This window comes from Anas acuta, chromosome 1, assembly GCF_963932015.1.
Source record: "Anas acuta chromosome 1, bAnaAcu1.1, whole genome shotgun sequence".
Classification (NCBI taxonomy): Eukaryota; Metazoa; Chordata; class Aves; order Anseriformes; family Anatidae; genus Anas; species Anas acuta.
The window spans coordinates 81,678,409-81,698,470 of record NC_088979.1 but is presented as its reverse complement, the minus strand read 5'-3'; the positions used below and the strand labels follow the sequence as shown (position 1 = coordinate 81,698,470).

The following is a 20,062-nucleotide window of genomic DNA, read 5'->3' as shown; positions in this document are numbered from 1 at the left end:
GAGTATTGGCTGACCCTGCCTTTTACTCCCTGTTGCTGGAATCGCCCCGCAGGAACTGTATTCCTTTCCTCCCAAAATACGTCTTTGATGTGGTCAATGTGGAGCAATGGAGGAATAAATGAACGGTATCAGTAGATTTGTACATATTGTGACGACAGTGGTTGTGATAAAATACTGAATTTCTCAGTCATTTTGAAAAATGAATAGATGCTCTGGAATTTCACAAAATGATCGTAATTTCTAGGCACTTTCTTGAACTGCCTGGCTGTTTTACTGGGTTGCTGCAGGAAATTACTAGAAGTTTCAGCTCTCTCCTGAAACAACTAGCAAAATTATTAAATGCACTGGGAAATCTGGGCTTCCTGTTAGGCTATTTTTTATTTTTTTACAAAAAACAGAATTCTCAGTGGGAAATAGTGTTTCAGCAATGGTTTACAGGTCAGAATTACTAATAAACAGGAACGATTCTTTCAGTTCTTCTCTGTGGGTTCTGCCTGCCCCTCTGACAAGGCTCTTTGATCTGCTATGAGCTTTGTGCTGGCCGGTTGGTTCTTCAACTGAGACACCCCAAAACAGAGCAGTATTCCTGCCGAGGTCTTGTGCTGCCTGGGGAAGATTGCATCACATAATTATGGGCTGTACTTCTGACACTGCTGACCAAAATCCAACCTGTGACCCAGAAGAGACCTCAATTTCCTTTTCCAAGGAACTTCTGCGTAGTCACTTGTTCTCCAATCTGTATTGAGCAATTCATGAATCCTTTTAGGATCCAATCAAATGCTTATTTGCTGGGCATTTAATCCGTTTTCATAGGAAATTCATGTCAAACCACTAACTTAGGCAGCTGTCCAGTCTTCAGCTGGATAGGATGTTGACCCAAATGGCTGTTTTGAAATGTTAATATGAAACACCTCATGCGACTACTGCAAAGCAAAAAGCTACTGTCCTCAGTGTTGAGACTAAGGATTAAATTATTTGTTTGATACGTATTCCTGTGGGTTTAGAAGGTCAATACACAATAGTATAGTCTTAGAAATAAATGTAGCATTGAGTAGTTTCCCATATTCTCCTGAGCTAATGGTTTCTAATATTAGAGGATTAAACACATCACTTAGTGTGTACCTGCTGTTTTCCGCTGTCTTGTGAGGTGACTGGATGTCTTAGGAATATTGCAGATTGTCCAGCTGGCTGTAGCATCTAATAATCATTGTTGCTGTAGTGTGCATAATCCTTTTTTTCTCCTCCACACTTGCAGAGCAAAGCAGCAAAGTTTTTTACAATCACTGCACAGACTATGGAGAGCTTTGTGAAGTCATTAAGTGAAGACATGAAACAGCAGGATTTGGATTCTGATGAAAATCAGTTTGTGTTAGCTTTGGCAGGGATTGTAACAAGTGAGTTCATGTTCTCTCTCAAAATAGCATTCTGTAGGCACTGGGATTTTCCACATGCCATGTAGGTACTGCAATAATTACAGCTTTTCGAAGTCAGTTATGTAGTATTTTGGTGACTTCCTATTCTTTTAAGGTTCTAAGAGATTTTGTCATTTGGCAGCTCTGTGAGGAGTTGTACTTTCTGTAGCATGGTTCAGGATTAGATGCATAAAAGCCATTCAGTTTTGAAATTCCTTAAACTTCTGTTCAATCTAAGGTAAAAAAAAAAGGGCCATTTTACCCATCATTTATATTCACATTACTTTGTAAATGTCAAGCAGTACACTTTCTGAATCACCGGTAATTCTAACATTTTAGAGATGTTCTAATCTCAATTTAATTGCAGATGGTGCAGCCACCTCAAGGTATGTGTTCAGCATTTTGAAACTGTGTGAGAATTTTGTTGATGCCAGGTGGACTCTACCTTCACTGTCTTCTAGATCTCCCAATTCCATGGTGCTAAGAGAAGTAAAAGTTAACAAACCTCACTTCCTTAACTTCTATACTAAATATTTATTTTAGAAGCCACGCATCTGTCTTAGTTTGGCTGCCCTTGACTTGGAAGGCTATTGGAAATGGGGACGATATCTCAGCTGCATTTTTGTGAAATGGTGCAGCTCTCAAAATGGCATTAGTTAATGTCATGATGTAAGGCAGATGAAACAATGGGTATTTATACAAGTCAGGGAATCGTGCATTAACAGCTTTCTTGAATGTGTGATTTTAGGTGTCGTGGTTCCATTGAAGATTATAATAAAGCACAGGATGTGGCACACTGTGCCACTGTACCAAGTAAAGGTGTGATGCAGTTCTCTCCCATAGCCTCATTGGAGGAAAAATTAAAAAGAAATCATAGCAAAAGCAATGTCTGAACAAAGAAAACGTTTAAAGGCTTGGATGGGGAAGGATGGTGGTGTTCTGCCTGAGCAGGAATCACTGTGGTGGAATGAAATCTTGCCTCACTGAAGCTTATACAATTTTTTCCAGTGAATTTGTTAATGCCAAGATTTTTCTGTTTGTAATTTAGGAAAGGGGTTGCTGAAACTTCAGCATGATAAAGGTTGCTGGAAGATACCTCTTGCATAGGAGGATGCCCTGAATTATGGGGCAAGCATAAGGAAAAGCATTTCAGGAAAATATGTTTTGGAGCAGTAGTTGCCGGAAATGTTTTTGCCTTTTGGTTTGTGCATGAATATTGCAGAGAAATAGAAAAAGAACTTTTGAGTAGACTTTCACAAGCGTTTCAGTTGTGTAATGTGCCAGGCACATTGGATTGACTGATTGTAAAACAATCTGCAATCTCATTTTTGTAAAACGGAACCTATGATGATCAGCTCTGCTTCATTCCCACATTACTTGCAGATGTCAGCTCCAACTGCTTAAATCCAACATTTTGTTTCATGATTCACTGTGTTACTATTAGGATACTGGCCACCCTGAATAAATATTTGAATTATCAAAGCAGGATTATGAAGGAGTTTAATCAGTATCATTTGCCGCTTCAGTATTTGCTGTGTAGATGGTTATAATTTGAAGTTTATATAGATGCCATAGTTCATTCTTCACAGCTGACATTTTTTTTAGTTGTCCTCATAATTAGCATAAACCTTTGTTTGAAACATGAATTTTTAGAGTAATGTTTTGTGTTCTCTCACAGATGTGGCTGCGCTGGCATGTGGCCGTGAGTTCCTGGTTACTTCAAGTCGTGAATTGTTGGACACAATGGTGCACCTCCTGGGAGACATGAAGCCTGGACTCTGTACCAAATTCAAAGTGTATGGTGACTTTTTTTTTTTTTTTTTTTTTTTCAAATGAAATCCATTACCTTACAGTGCAGATCACAGTGATTACAGGAGTCTTCCCACTCTTCCATTATTTCCTTTCATGGAGATCACAGAATCACAGAATAGGTTGGTTTGGAAGGGACCTTAAAGCCCACCCGGTTCCAACCCCCTGCCATGGTCAGGGACACCAGCCCAGGCTGCCCAAAGCCCCATCCAGCCTGGCCTTGAGCACCTCCAGGGATGGGGCACCCACAGCTTCCCTGGACAGCCTGGGCCAGCACCTCACCACCCTCTGAGTAAAGAATTTCTTCCTACTATTTAAATCTGGTGGTGACATGAGAAATAATGGTTGGAAAACTGTTTTCACAGCAGCATTCTTTGCATATGCACTAGGCTTGGCTGCAATGCTGGCTTCAACCAGGGTGTGTGTCTCTTTGAAAGTCTCTTAAGCACTGTAATATTGTAGGGATGAGCAGGGATATGCTCCTCTGGTTTACAAGGGGCTCATGTTTTGATAAGAAAGGTGTGAGGTCAAGCTTTAAATAATAACGGTGGGAAATGTGGACTCATATTTGTTCCTTTCCAATGTGAAGAAGACTGTAAAATTCTACATCTGCTTAGTGAAAAAATGTGGTTTGCTAAAAGCAAAAATTAGATTACTTTATCCTACTTTAATAGCCAGAAGCACCATGCACTTACATTTCTAAAAGGTGCTGCCTGTAAAGAGACCTTGTGATGCCAAGTTGTAAAGAAAAGACCTTAAGGCCATGTCACACTATTCAGACACTGGAAAAGTTGTACTTACCAGGTGGTGGAGGAATTAAATAAACTGTTGGCTTTTCCTTTTTTCTCAGAGCTATTAAAAGCTGAGGATATGTGGCTTCAAATTTTAAGCATATGTTGCATTAGCTTGAATTCAGTGCTATGATAATGTTATCCAGTGTTTCACAAAGATAGAAATGTGGTGGTTTTTTCCCCTCTTACTCTGAACTTGCCATTTGATTAAAAAACAAGCAATCCCAAAACAATGCTGTATTGTGACATTACAGCAAATGCCAGAAATGAGATTTCTTCATGGCCTTGTCATGGAATGAAGGATCCTAATTTGCTCAAATGTTTTAGCACAAAATGTTTCCCTGTGTTTGTCTTTACATCTGTGGTCAGGTTTCCTTTTTGTCTGTAAGCTCCCTATGTGTCTTGTTGGTGTTCGGTTCCTAAAACTCATTACTAACACTTACCTCTCCATTAGCCTTTCTGGAGATTTTCCACTCTCCCAGCTCAGCAAAGAAGGTTATTTTGGGGGGGTTGTTTGTTTGTTTTTAAGTTGTTCACTGCACGTGAGCTTTTTGGCTGCATGTTGATTCTAAATAACATTTTCCTAAGCAGACATGCCAGAAGAACTCTCTGCCATAAGGAACATAAGGTAGTTCAAAATGAAAGACAATCACAGGATAAAGATATGATAGTTAACAGAAATTATAGTGAAATTTAAGAGTTATATATAGACAGAGTCATCATGAATTACGTTTATATACACCCATACACACTCATATATACATACAGACAGACAGATTTTCTCAGCTATATCTCATAGATGGAAATGTCCATTATTGTGGAAAGGCAATGTGTTTCTCTTAAAACATCACCATGGTGTTACATGGAAGGAAAACATCAACTTAAAATGTAAGCAATAAGAGAGAAAAATTGGCTTCATATTTTCAAGGGTGTGTTTGTTCTTTGCTCAGTTTTCTTGTTTTAAAAATCTTTGTTAGCTTATATTTTAAAAAATATTTTTCTTTTCTGTGTGACAAATCAGGGGAAACTGAGTTAATTCTACACAGCAGTATCAAACGCAAAGTAAACTGAAAAAGAATTCTCTTTTAGTTCTAGCAATCATGTTTTACTTGTAACAGCATATAAATAAAACATTTACAGAGAATAACTCATTTATTCCAGCACTGCTACAATATCCATTCTAGTCTATGAGCATGTTATAGGTATAACCAAGACATCTACATGAGTGCTAGGGCTGAAATCTCATGGTTTCTTTGCCTTTCTGAAACAGTGGTGTTGAAAGATAATAGATTTTCTTTTCATTAGTATATGCTTTGTTCAACATTTTTAATTATTAGGCAATCAATAACATTTACACAATTGTTTATATTGAATTGTTAAGAATCTTCAACTTTGCTTATGTGGTAATTGAAAGCAGACAGTGAAAAGATTTGGTTGTATGTACTAATCCCATGGATTATCAGTGAAAGAGAAAAGAGAAGGGACTTTAGCTGTGCTTTTAGTTCTAGATTTTAAAGAAAGCATTGACAGATACAGTAGTACATGACGTTAATTAAGTTTAGCCTTGCCTAAGTGTGAAGACTACAAAGTACATAACTAAAAAAAACCTTTCATGTTAACAAAACCCAGAAAGTATTGTTTATAAAGTAATTCTGTGCGTCAGGTTTCCTTCAATAAGAATACGGATTTCGAAAAATACTTGCTGGAATGTGCAAGAGGTGAGGCTGGTTTGAAGTATCTGCAAAAGTTTCTATGTTGTGCCCATGTGAGCGTGTTTAATTAGTAATAATATGCTGCTACTTCTGGGCTAGCCATTTAACATTGGCTTCTGGTGTGGGTTAAGTCTTCTGCCACTCCAAACAGCAGCACTTTCCTGGATCACCACCACTACGCTGTCTCTTTCGTCTGCACAAAGCAAACAAGTAAGAGAAAAATACAGGCATAGCATCTTTTTACGTCACATTATTTCTAACTACAAATGTCAAACAGGTTAATGATGAAAGACATTGCCAAGAGATGTTACCACTTTCCTTTATAAGGTATTGTCTTTTTGATCCCTTTCATTCTGGCTAATTATATGTAATTATGACTGCTGTCCTTTGTCAGGGCTTGGATTCTCAAACCCAGCAGGAGCTGCAGGGGCTGTATGAAAAGCAACACATGGGCTTTACAAGCTGCAAATTCAGCTCCACAGCACCTTACGCTGCTTGTTGGTGGCCCCTGATGGAGCAGATTTAATTATCTACTATTCCTTCTTCTACCTATTTAAGAGCCTAGGTGATCAAACTGGTAATAGTGCAGCACATAATATAACTCACACCTCTTCCACTGCTGCCTGAACTGACTCGTGTTGCTTTCCATTCCTGCTGTCTGACAGTACTTTCAGAAATGTTGGTGGTGGCATAGTAACTTCAGGCATGGCCGCTTGTTTGAGTACAGGACATGAGGTGTGAAGTCCATGAGGAACAACATTATTTCCCTCTTGCTTGGAAATGGTGACAGTACAGGGGCAGGCAGGTTTATCGCAGCCAGGAGAGATAACAACAGCCAAGCTGGCCCCAGAACAGAGCAGCAAGTTCCAACCCATTCCTGTTTCTCCGCTATTGTTTTGTCTGCAACCCAGCAGCGCGCTGTGGGTGGGTATGATGACATGTTCCGTAAATGTTGGAGGAGCTGGGCTCATTCCTCTTCCCTTTCCGTTGTCCAGAAAACTGACTTGCACGCTGTCATCTTTGGAAAATAAATAGAGATTCACAACAACATCAACCGTAGCAAATCATAAAATGCGCTAATATCCTGTCTTCCCAGCTACTGCACAGCTGCACAGATGTTCTGCGTAAAGGGCAGAGCAGGAGAATATCGCTGGAAGGATGGATGAAAGCAGAAGCTGCAGGAGAAGGCTTAATACCAGCAAAATCCTCTGCATTAACAGTTGTTCTGGGTAGCACTGGAAAGCTGAGGCTGAGGTGGCACCTGCAGTCAACCCCGCTTTTCTTAATGGTTTTCAGATTCTTCAAGTTAGTGACCGTGCTGAAGCTTTTCTTGCTTGTGATAACTGCAGTGGAAGCCTCCTTGGGAGAAGCTGGTGGGGTTGGCAGGCTGGAGCCATCCTTTTCACACGCGGCGCCTTCTCCAACAAATCTGGTTTCGCCTCTGTAGGAAAATTGAGACTTTGGCTTAATTTATAACCTGTTTGGTATGCAGCCCTAAAAATGACTAATGAACTTCCTTATTTAGGGGGCTGGTAAATTAGGAAATGCAGTTTCTGGAAGCTTTTCAGAATGTGGTTAAAATTACTGTAGACTTGCTATGTGTATTTTTATTGTGTGGTTTGCACACTGATGTGCAGCGCAACTGTCAATAACAGCGGTCTTGGTTTCTGTTTGTCAGAGGTGTCATGTTAGATCTTTTTCAGTTCCCAAGTAAGTAAATGCTTTCTAGCTGCCAAACCGACGACTTCCCGTGTTACCTGGAAGGCAGGATATTGGTTCTGTCCTCTGCATCAATATGTGATGAGTGTAAATAGCAAAAGACGCAAAGAAATCAAAGAACGTCACTTCTTTTCCCTTTCCATTTCAGGCTAATGCTGATGTCACTTTACAACGTGAGCATCAACTTGAAAGGCTTGAAGTACATCAGTGAAAGTCCAGGTTTTATTCCTTTGCTGTGGTGGCTGTTGAACGGTAAGATGTTCTGAGAACCTTGCAGATTGTGACTTTGGGAACTGTGGTTTGGGAATAGGTATTGCAAATACCAAAATAGAAATTTTTATGTGTAACCTGATATATGTAAAGCTTTTTTCGGATTAAAAGTAAACAAAAAGGTCAAATAGCAGGAGATGTTCATTTCCCACCACATTTTTGGTGCTGTGTGTAATAACTCCATTAATACAAAATTTATGGGTGGTAGTATTACAAATAGGAAACGGTGAAATTTTGTGAAGTGCTTTCAAAAAAGCCACCTGTGTTTTCATGTGCCAACTTGAGAATAAAACCTGAGTGAAACTATTTATCACTAATATTTAACAAAAGAAAATGTGACTGTGTTCTGAGACATTTGGGGGAAATAAGCCAATCTCCGGAGCTACGCTCAGCCTGTGACAAAAGTGACCCCTTCCTCAGCTAAGGCTGGCATTTTGCTCTAATAGGATTTGAGCTTGCCCGGCTTGAGTACTATTCCCAGCTTTGCCTTTGGTCAGTGCAGGACTTCAAGGACTTCTGTTGCCACTGTCAGCTACAAGACTGACATCAAGGCTCTGCTCTTTCAGAGGCTCCAAATCCCTGCGTAGGAGCCAGCAGAGATTGACGTTGGTAGCATGCGTTGGAATTTGGCTGGCAGCTGCATGCACAGCTTGTCAGGGACAGTAAGGACAGCAGTAAGGACAGAGTCGTGACATTGCCCTGCCTGTGAACTGCTCCTGGAGTTTGCCCCGTCTTGGGTTTCTGCAGTTTCTGTGGCTTGACCATGAGAAGATTTCGGTGTGCAGTTCATAGGATCGGGGAGGTTAGTCCTCTCTACTGCTGTGCAATACAAGAAGTAAATACAAAAGGTAGCTGAAGTGGCAGAGGTGGCACCTGCTTTTTCGAGGCACTAATTTAATATCAAAGTTTTTGAAAAGCTTAGGCTTGGGCAGGTAATCTGGAAGCTGCTCACAGTTCTCACAATTCCCTCAACTATTTTAAAGACAATGTAGGTGCTCACGTTTTTTACCTAACAACTTACTGCTTTGCACTGCCATAGGCTCACTCTTCTGTGACTTAGAAAATTTAGTAATCCTTCTAACACTGTTGAAAAGCACCTGTCTGTTTTATAGTTTTTAATGTAGTATGAGAAGAATCATGTTCTCAGAGAGAACTGAGTATATCATCCTTTATCCTGCCGTACGTAGAAATTTAACATATGTTAGCTCAGATTTCCTTTCACTTGATGTTTGGCTAGTATATACGTAAGCTGTTGCTCTAGTAAAACAAACAACCAAACCAAAACCTGAAAAACCTTGTCTAAATGTGAGTTCCCAAATGTACCCTTCCAAATGTTGTGATAAGACAAGGAAGCTAATCTTGTTTGATGCAGTCTATTGTTTGAAGAAGGCTCCCAGGTCATATAACAGGATGAAACAGGGCACAGTTATAAATAATTTGCAGCTGTTAATGGCAATAAGAAATTGAAAAGCTACTCTACGTTTTGAAAGCCTTAATCACGTATGGCAGGGTGGTGGAAGGAAAAGATGGGCATGGCTAATTCCTTTACTTTTTGATAATAATTTTCTCCAGCTACAGCAAAGGAGTAAGATTCTCAGATAAACTCCATCTGCTGGTTCAGATTTTTGACTTCAGAGGAAGTCTGCTTACTGTCAGGGGAGATGGCTGACCAGTTTGTATATCAGATGAGAGGTCAGATCCAAGACCCAGTCTTGTTCCCGTCACTCTTTGTGAGATCTCAATCCTTTTCTCTGCATTTAATCCATTTCTAAACTTTTCCAGTAGCTCCCTCCCACATGTGCTCCTCGGCTGTTTCCGTGGCCAGCATCTTCAGCTTCTGCTAGCCATGATTCAGCTTAGATACATCTGGAGTTGCTACAGCAGAAGGCCTCACAGTTTTTTCCATATAAAAGAGCAGAGCAATGCACTCTGCTGTCAGGGTATCCTGTATATTCTGCCTTCCTGCAGGAAGCTTTCTCAGAGAGTGTTTTGGTTAAGGCTTATGAGATGATTCAGCTTTCCACGGTTCTCTAAGCTTTTATCACCGTTCCCACTAAGAGAGGCCCCAGAAATCATCCTCTGCCTTTTTTATTTTCAGGGAATCATCCTGTTTGCTTTGCTGTCACCAGGCTACAAGTGCCTGTGACCTCATACGATACATCAAGGCCATTTTTCTCCCAGTTGCTTGTACACAGCTATTAAATCCCTTGATTCTTTCTCAGAACTTTCAGTCCCTTCACAATACTCTCGTCCCCTGAGGAAGAATGCACTTCCCATTAAGTGAAGAAGAGAGCAAATAATAAATAACTGGACTCTCTTTATTCCAAATTGCTGTAACTAAAGCAAGGAGGGGTTTGATTGAGGTTGGCTTTTTGAAATATGCCTTGATATTGAAGACACGGTTGGTAAGAGAAAGGAAGTGAACCCGATGAAGATTCCTGCTGGAGTGAGAATGTTAACAACAAACTGGGTTTGTCTGTCCTGCCGCCTTCAGAAAATTTGGATGAGCCAGTCTGTCTTCACATTCACGAGAAAGAATTCTTAATAGCTCCTTCTGCTGGAGGCTATACTGAAAATAGGAGAAAAACAAATGTTTGACACACTTTTTGAAGGTAATGCAGCTCTCTCTAGCCTTAGCACTTTGCGACTATTCTCCTTCTCCCCCCTTTATGTACTGTCTAAAAGGTGAGCATCCTTTAATACACAACAGAGGTCACTGAAGAAAACAGTCCGATAGCTGTTGAGCTGTTGTATAGGTATCACCTGTACCTGCCTGTACCTTCCCAGCCTGGCACCAGCATGAAACATGTGCAGGATGACTCAGATTGCTGTCTGCGGAGCAGCTTGTGGGATTAGTGCAGTTCTCTTCTTGCGGAGCACCATTTGTGTGTGGAGCAGCTGTTACTGTCTTGGAGAAAATAGGCAGCTTTAGTTTTCTCCATCTCCATCTGCCATCCCTGTGTTGGTATCTTGGCTAAAGGTTTTATGTAACTTTCAGATTTAAGGAAGCCCCGTCCCCAGCAGGAGAAAAAGATGTTGTATAATTTTGTGTAGAAACCCACTTGAGATTTTTCAGTATTATTTTTTTCCAGTGCTTTACTTCTGTGGATGCAATAAGACTTTCAATCTGTAGTTTCCCAAGAGGTAGACTGGGACTTTTCTCTTCCAAGGATCTTTTGAAGAGTAAGAAAACGCATTCAGCTCAGGTATTAATAGTAAATACTGTTTTGTTTTTTCATTTTTCTTTTTTTTCTTTTTTTTAAATTTTTGATCATACAGAACATCTACAAACAAATGTTTTATTTTTCCCCTTTTTTCCCATATTGCAGTAAAAAAAAAAAAAAGTGTTCTCGTTGGATACATGAGAAAGGTGGAATTCAGAGGCAGTATGTCAGTGACATTTCCCATCCATAGCTGGGAAATTGCTGCAGGTACTTCATTAAACAGAAGTCAAGAGACAAGGACTAATTTTAGACCTCTCCCTTCAGTTTCATCCACAGCAGTTCCATACGGAAATCTGACCTTGTTTATCCAAATTCTTTGCAAATGATGGGCTCCTTTATAAATGTCTATAGGAAGCGCATTCTCGTTCTGCTAATGCTGCCTGCAACCTTCAATATTTGCTTTTCATGACTAACCCTGAAGGTTTTTAATGCCTTTCTTTTCTGTTTGAATTGCATGTGGCTGTCGGAGTTTTTGAAAGTCGGGTTATTTGCATGGCAGCATGTTATTTAAAAGACATCTGGACAAACAGAGCCCCGCTGTTTATAAATCAGTGTCTGTATTAAAACAAATTTTGGTTCGTGAATCAAAACCTCAGTTACCGGGCTGTCAGGCTCTCAACAGTTTCATAGTCTCAGGGCTGTGAAACTGGGCTGGAGAAGAGGATTGCCCTTCTCACCCTTAAAGACCACATCCATTTTCTTGCATGCAAATACATCAGCTCTGACGCAGAAAGTCCTTGAACCACTGTTGGACAAGGGGCTGGAAGAGTGGCTAGAGGAGGTCTTGCTGAATGCTGCCCTTTTTCCACGCTCTTCTCTGAGCAGTTGCTGCAAGTGATGTTTGTCTAGATGGAGCTCCAGCTGAGCCCCAAGTGGCTGTCTGTACCGCTGAGCAGGAGTTTCTTGACCAGGTCCTCGTCCTACTTAACAGCAGGCTCGTGCAAGCTGATGTTCTCCTGAGGAGCATGATGCTTCTCCTCTTGGGAAGTCCGCGAATCTCTCTCAAGGATTTCCTTGATAAAAGCATGACAGGCAGGTATCTGTAGGGGAGTGGGGGATTCTGCTTAGCTGAACTCCATGGCTGATAGTGAGAGCAGTTTCTTTGCCAGGGAGCAGACCGAAGCAAGCCCAGCTGCTCTACAGGAGCTGGGGAAAGCATGTGGAAAGAGAAAGTACATTTGGATCCGTAAGAATTGCAACAGCAAGCAAAACTCATTCTTTTTTCTGCCACAGTGTTCTCCCTGCTTCCTCCCCACAAAAGGCCTTTATTGCAACACCTCTTGGCTCCTCAGACCTCTCAGCATTATGAAAGTGTCCTGAAAACCCTGCATTGCTGCAGCTACCAGCTCAGCTCCACCAGTGCTAGCAATGTAAGATCTTCCACGGGATCTTACAAGCTGTGGCCCTGCTAGACCCGCCGTGAACACGGGCAGTCTGACAGGTTCATAAAAAGGGAAGGGAGAGGTTGTCCCTTTGTGCTAGAATCAGACAGTGATTGAGCTGAATTACACCAGCAGCAGCGGTGGGGAGCTGTTGAAATACTGCTGTCATACACAGGCGTAGCTGTAAACTGCGGGCTGGGAATACATCTTGTGTTCAGGTGGCCGGGGAATGGTACGGGCGCACGTGTGAATGGAGTTCACACAGCTCAGAGCCAATTGCAGATCAGCTGTTTAGCATTGATGTAATGCAATTACTGCAATCCCGCTGTAGGGAACAGTTCATCTGCGAGCAGGGTGCTAATGACAGATGTGACTAAAACCTGGCCACGTTATCAGCTGCTTTTGTCAGTGACCGAATGCCAGTGACATCAAACGGCGCTGCTGGCAGCTCACAGAGCGTCAGCCAACTCCAGCAGCTTCAATACCTTGTTAAAATGACATCAGCGTTTTATGAGGGTGGCTGGCTTACGCTCCACGTGTCGTCCCCGACTGAGGCAAGCAGCTTGATTCCCTACCCTCTTCCCCAGAAATAATGATCGCAGTTCTGAAGTTTCAGGGCAGGAGACGTGTGCGCTAGTTGTTGGTGCAATGATTTGATTGCAGCTGAAGCTTTTTAGTTTTGGTTGTTGTTTTTTTTTTCATCTTGTACAAACAAAATGTTACTCAGCTAGTGTAGAAATGACTAAATCTGGAAGCTATTGAAATACAGATAATGCTGAATAATGAAGATTCCTCACATTTCTTGCGAGCATTCTCTAGATGGGTCTTTTAGAAAAAATCCCTAATGATATAGGAGAGGGAAGAGAAAGACTTCCAGGGTTATTTTTAAAAATCCTCCTAGGAAATGTGGTTCTCTGTAGTAAGTACTCCTCTCAAAACCATATGTAATTTTAAGGGAGCATATTTCAAGGCATATGTATTTATTTAATTCAGAGCATCTCGGAACACATACTCAGCCCTGGAAATGAGAGGTTAAATGCATGTTATGTCATCCTCTGGTGTAGGACCATTTCCTTCCTTTGCTGTGTGCCTGAGTGCCTAATCTGTGCTTCACTTGAGTGACTCAAGCTGTTGGGCTTCCCTGGCTGCTGGTGGAGAGTCTTCCTAGAATCTCTTTGCTCTTACTGGAAAAGATTCTTGCTAGTCAAGCTGGAAGTCATTTCCTGATCTCCTACAGATACTAATCTCATTGCCTCCCCTGCTTAACACATCTTCCTTGATCAATTCTTTACTTTCTACAGCCTTTAGACGCTTGCAGATAATGCTAATGTAGATGCTTTGTAACAGCATTAATAATGGAGCACTTTTCATCCAGAGATTTACAACATCTTACATGCATGAAGCTTCCCAGCAGCACTGCAAGTCACTATAAGTATTAATGTCTTTATTTCATGGAGGGAAATCTCACATGGAGCAAGATTGTAATGAGCTACATAGATTTCACTTTGAAAAGCTTCTTTCTTCTTGACTGTTTGGGCTGTGTCTTATTACTGCTCTTTCCAGGGAGGAATACTAAGTACAGAGAAAGGGTGCAGATGAAAAGTGCAGACTTTGAACATTGTAACTGGAAAAAATATAGGAATTTTTAAAAAGGACTAGCAGGCATGAAGACAAAAATGGAAGAAATGGAAGGAAGAACTCGAGGCTTTTAGTGAGGTCAACATAAATCGGAAAACCAAAACCTTGCACCCACATTTTTTTCAAAAGGGTTTACCGAAGTGTTGCTGCCCAAGAAACCGGGCTTAAAGCCTTGCTGTATGTGAGGCTGAGTTGCAGCACTCCTCCATGAGTTTTGACTCCTTATCACTTCACAAAGCTCCACTTCTCCTCCAGCTCCTGTTGGAGATGATGATGAAAAGGAATTCTGTAGGGCCTTCAGCCCAGGAGCCAGCAGGAGCAGCAGCTGTGCTATGGGCACGGTCACTTCTGTGGGGCGTGCAGCACTAATCGTTGCTGTTGTTGTTTTTAAATACTGACTTGGATGACTAAAGTTGTCCAGTATGTCCAGTGACTAAGATTCTTGTTGCACAAGAGCTCAGAAAACGCATGTTATTGAGTGGTTTGGGGCAGTTCCTGTGTCCTCCAGCTATACCACGCTCTGCATCTCTCAGGAGAACGACTTCTTCAGAGGTTTACACCTCAAATAGGGAAGAAGATATGGTAGAAAAGGCCTCCATCTCTCATTTATTGATGGAAAATGGAGGCAGAGAGCTAATGGCTGGCTTGTGGGAGTAGATCAGATGTCACTTTCTTTAATGTTGTACCTCAGCTTTACGCCAATGGGAATTGCTTAAAAATTCCCATCTGAACAGATAGTTTCTTGCTCAAAGCCATAGTCATTTTCGCTGTCCATCTTACTCCATTTTCTCCCTTGGGTGCTTTCAGCATTTCCCCTCATGCTTTAATGAATAATTCTCCTTACTCCTTTTTCAGACCATTGGTGTAGTTATTAAATCAGCCAGCAAATAAAAGAACTTGCCTCAGCCCAAGCTTAGCTTCAGTACCCATTTCAATTTTGTGTAGACCGAATTAAACACTTGAAAGGTTGATACATCATTACCAAGAAAGTTTTGTAAAGATTAATATTTTATTGAGCTTTGAAGGAACCTGAAGGCTTATGTAGAAAGAAATTAAAGGAAAGCGTGGTGATTTACTGCTGATTTGATTAGCTGGCCTGTTTGTTTCTTAAGTCTGAGTAGCAATGGGATACAGCTCGTTGTGCGTTCAAATTGGACTGCATCCAGTACATCTTGGTTCCTGACTGAATAAATTCAAGTTGATAAATGTCCTCACTTACAACCTTTTCAAAATCTGAAAGGCAAGAGGAAGGTTTCTGGTTGTCCGTCCCTCCAAAAGCTGCTGAGGAGGGCTTAGGTGGTTTTTTTTCAGGTTCCTTCTGGAGCCCACCAGCAGCTGCAAGTTACGGCCCTTCAGCTCTTCCCCACCTACGTGGTGGGTCATGAGGAATGGCAGCGTCGAACTTTACTTTTTTGGGACTCGCTTCTAATAAGCTCTGGATATATTTTTTTTTCCTCCCCCATGTTTAGACCCGGATACAGAAGTCTGCCTGCATGTGCTGCGGCTCCTCCAGTCCATGATTCTGGAGCCAGAAGTGTTAGCCAAGTCAGCCTCTGAGATGCGTGATACTTTGCCATTTCAGCGCATCATCGCGCTGACAAAGAGCCGCAATGCGGATCTGCAAGCACTTGCAAAAGAACTACTTGAAGATCTTAAAATACTTGAGTATGAAGCATAGAAAAGCTCTGTGACACCAACTGCTGATGTCTTTCCTGTGTTTCTGTGCTGCAAGAGTTACTGGAAATGAGTCTTGACTGAAAAAAACTCAGCCTAAGTTCCTCTGACAAAATCCTTTTCTGAAATTACCTAACCCAAGTAAAATCATACCGAGGAAAATGTGTTGGATTTTACCTGTCCAAATATAACCTTAGCTGATCTGGTAGAGACGGGAAAGACCTAATCTTTTTGAGCAGAATTGTGTTGATAATGGGTTTCCAAAGTGATACAGGTTATGTTGTCTGTTTATCACGTATAGGGAATAAATAGCATAGTCATCTCATACATGGATAATCCCTTGTTTATTGCAGTGGTAAATAATCCTTCTGGTCCACCCTTAAGAATTATTGTACTGGAGGAAACCTTTGTTGCTTTTCCTAACTCTTGTGTCAGTATGCATCCCAAGTTCTGGTGTTATTGTTGTTATTTCTCCTCTCTCTTTCCATTTTAATAAAAGAAAACTCTCATTCTATGGCGTGTAATGGATTCTGTTTTCAAAATTCACATCAATCCACTGGACCTGCAAATCAACGCATTTTGTGACTGCCAAGCATTCCAGAAATTGAACCATTGTTTTTTTTTCAAAAGGCCTGGAAAAAAAAAAGGAATGAATTACTGCTGTTTGTGGTACCTCGTTGTGCACTGAAGAGGCCAAATAAACTGCCTCTGTCAGGAACAGCATTGCGTTGCCTCAAAGCTGTGTCGCTTGTTAGAGCTTCTTTGTATAACCTGGTTACCTCATTGGTTGATGCAAACATCTGCTTTGTGTTGGTGGGATTTACACATTTATTTTGGAAAAAAAATAGTGTCCATTGCTGTGATGACAGCCAGATAGGTGATGCTGTCCGAGGGAATAGCAAATGAGAAATGCAGCGCTGTGTTAGCAACTTTTTTTCATACTAAATTTGTGGTGCCTCAGCTGTGGATCCAACATGCTAACAAAACTCAGCGTGAACTTCTTTTAACCGAGCTGTACAGAAAATACATAGGATTTAAATGCTGTGATTGGCACGTAGCTTTACAGGAAGACCATTGTAAAAAGTGTAGGTTAAGGTATAGGCATGAGAGCATTTCCTATAAGGCTTTTTGCAGAACGATGAATTTTTGCAGTTAGAAATGCCGTATATCAGCTTCAAATCACTTGGAATAATTGTCTCAAATACTACAGATGGTAGCAGTCTGATTTGGGACTATTTCACGTGAAGGACAAGATACAGATCTCACATGCACGAAAGGGTTGCATGGGGTTCCACTTCGTCTGATTCAAGACCACATTGAACTTAGCAGGTGCCAATTTTTGGAAGGCTTAAATCTTCTTTAAAGCATGCTTTCTTTGGATTTGTTTTCTTATCGTGCCATCCTAGCTGTACCTCATAGAGTTTAATCCTAAAGGGATCAGAGTGATAACCTATAATTTCCTGGAATATCAACTCATGAAAGTGTTCAATTTTAAGAAACACTAAAGGGCATCCACTTTTCATTTAATGGCTATCTGCTCATGAAAGTCTTTCATCAAACTTCTGGAAGCCAGTAAATACCAGAAAAAGAGAAAAGTAGTTCTGTGAGCAGCAGAACTGGTGAAGCCTGACTGACACATGTAAATGGTATGAAGAGGGACAAGCAATGCAATTGCACCTAATTTCCATGTGAAACCAGGAAGCAAGACACTCAGGGCTGTTTATTTTAATTGTGTGTCCACCGAAAACCTCGGGTGTGCTCAGCACTTAGCAGCCACCTTAAAACAGGTGAGTCCGGACACTGCAGTTCTGCCCAGCAGGCTGCTCAGATCTGACGATAAGTGTTTGACTGCCTCCCAGATGCCTTGCTCTTCAGGCACAGCTCGCCGGGACTGCTTCTTCAGAACCACACCATCAGTGAGCCACCTACCTTGAGAAAGTCCTTTTTCTGGTCTAAGGGTTTGATTGTGCGAGACTGATAAATGAGAAGGAGTCACCCCGTCTGTGAAACACTCCCGAGTCGAACACGGGTGGTATATAGAACACAATATGACACTACATTGTCCTGCTGTAGTTAAAGACTGTTTAAAATATATATTATAAATCTTTGGTTTTAATTTTCTGTGAAATTTGAGCCTGAAGCTGTGGGCCACTGGGAAGCTTTACTGGTTTAAAACCAGAGTTCAATGTAGGCTTTGGAAATGCTGGCTTTAAAGTGGTTTTGTTGTTGTTTCTTTCTTCGTTTTCATCTGTTGGGTGCTTTTTCTGGATCCCGCTGAAAAGTTTGGGTTATTCTGTATGGTAACTCATCAGCCACCTTACCAGCTTGCAGGAGACAAGGCAGTTCAGGCAGTGAAAGCTTCAGTAGCCCTGCTCAAAGTCCGGAGGTACTCCATTATTGTCACTTCCTCCGTTGCACAATCTCACAGTTTCAGTTGAAGAAGAAAATGTATGTTTGGTGCTGGATTGAGAAGATTATCGGCGTTGCTCCAGATTCACAGTGATATGGCTGGAGGAAGAATTCGACTCTTACGCTAAACCATCTCAAAAGATGAAAAATCTCTGTTAAAAATCTGTAGGAGATAACCCGTTTACTTCACAGTATCAGCTGCACAATTAAAAACTGAACTTTACTCCTCCAAGTTTTATGTACTGCACACAAAGCTGCTGAAATTACGTCAGTTCACTGGCACTCCTGGGAAATGCTCCCTTTTCACATTTGATGCTGATGGTTGATTAAATGCAAAGGAAAAACGAATGAGGGGCCTCTAAACATGTTGTCTGTAAATTAAGGAATTGGTCTATGCAACGCACTGCCCCACCAGTTGTTTGTGGAGGTCCTTAGGTAGGTTTTGAGCAGGAGCTGGCTGGAAAACCTCAGCAGAAGACGGTAAGAACCAGCCCGAAGGCAGACCTCTGGATTTCCCCAGAGGCTCTGAGTGGCAGGTATGGCAGCACGAGCGTCCTCTGGAAGGGCCTGTGGGATTTTGGCTGACAAGGGCAGCCAGCTGTCCCGTTCCTAAGGGAAAATGGTGTGTGGTTGCCTGCTGGCCCTTGGGAAGAGAGGGAAGGAAGAGGAGGAATGGCAGCGGGTGGTCATTTGGTGGTACGGCCACAAGTGAACTTTGGGCTGATTGCGCTTCATCTGGTTGTGCCAGCGCCTTCGGGTTAACATCTGCACTTGTGATAGGCTGTGATTAGCAGGATGGGACGTCAGAATCGATAAGATTTTACAAGTCGTGCAAATGCTGGGTGATTCATCTCTCCTACTGCTTCCAGTCCGGAGGGATGCTGGTGGTGAGGAGAAGGGAGTTTTACCAGGGAAAAAAGGACCTCTGTTTCCTCCCTTAACATTGACCAGTGCCTTTGCACACCACAAGGCAAGGGCTGTGCAAGGAACTGCTGCCCCTTCCCTTCCAGCCACAGCATCCCCAGGGCAGCTGCATCTGGACATGTCCGTGTTATTCGGGACGTAATTTCCCTGCAAGAACTTCTGCCACTGCCAATTCCTTCTCCAAGATATGAGTTCCAAGCTGCAGCTGGTAAAAGTCACTAGCAAACTCTTGAGGTCATACAGATTTTAACGTCTCCAATGCTTTATGGTGACCTTTACAACCTATAACTTGCTGGGCCAGAAACCTTAAAAAGACCTTGACCAAATTATAGTCCCACGTGTAATTTATAGGACTATAATTTTTACTGTGGGCGCGACTGCAGTTAAAGCACTTCTGATGCCAGGTGCTCAATCTTTTTGAAGGCGTGCTTTTCATTTTCCGTGCTGTTTGGCTGCAGGCAGGAGAGGGCAGGGTTGGTGAGGGCCTGGACACGGGCTGGGGGAGGGCGGGATAGCACACAACCTGCCTGCTTCCCAGCTGAATGGGGAAAGTCAGGCCCGACTGAGCTACTCGAGTGGCTTTCATGCCACTTGGGTGTCACTTTGAACTACGGCAGAGGAATGTGGCGGGTGTTAGAAAGGCAGGTGAGTTTTCTGAAGCTCTCTGCAGAGATATAAATGCCTTTTTTTCTTCTGTTGCTGTATTGCCACCGGTGTCAAGTGAAGTGTAAGAGTCATCCTGTATTAGCACAAAACAGAACATTGAAAAAGCAGGAAAAAAGGCCCAGGACTTGACTCTGCACCCTTTTGTCCTGAGCAGTCTGGGGTGTCCAGAGTCAACTTCACAACATCACAGCAGTGTTGAGGCTGGCAGGGAGCTCTGGAGGCCACCTGCTCCAACCCCTCTCGAGCAGGGCCACCCCTTTGGTACAGCACAAGGATGGGTCTTCAGGAGAGCTTTTTCCTTTTGCTCAGCCTTTGGGTTTCCAGGAACTGAAAGACCAAGAACAAGCAGCTCCAGGTCGTTGTGGTGGGAGCCTGGATCTGTGCATTCACTGTAGGGTCAGGCCAGGAATACCCTTAGCATGTACCAGGACA

At 42.1% G+C, this 20,062-nt stretch overlaps 1 protein-coding gene across 11 annotated transcripts in view; it reads left to right on the top strand.

Annotated features, from left to right (window-relative positions):
- The window catches only part of HSF2BP (heat shock transcription factor 2 binding protein), a 47,419-nt gene that overhangs the window by 12,533 nt on the left and 14,824 nt on the right, over positions 1-20,062 (top strand). For 4 of the 11 annotated variants that reach the window (XM_068685339.1, XM_068685328.1, XM_068685351.1 and 1 more), the window contains 4 exons: positions 1,256-1,394; positions 3,091-3,208; positions 7,592-7,695; positions 15,427-16,143. In XM_068685339.1, coding sequence (XP_068541440.1) covers positions 1,256-1,394; positions 3,091-3,208; positions 7,592-7,695; positions 15,427-15,635 — 570 coding nt within the window. In that variant the 3' untranslated portion in view covers positions 15,636-16,143. The other 7 variants (XR_011097460.1, XR_011097458.1, XM_068685287.1 and 4 more) reach the window with 4 other exon arrangements.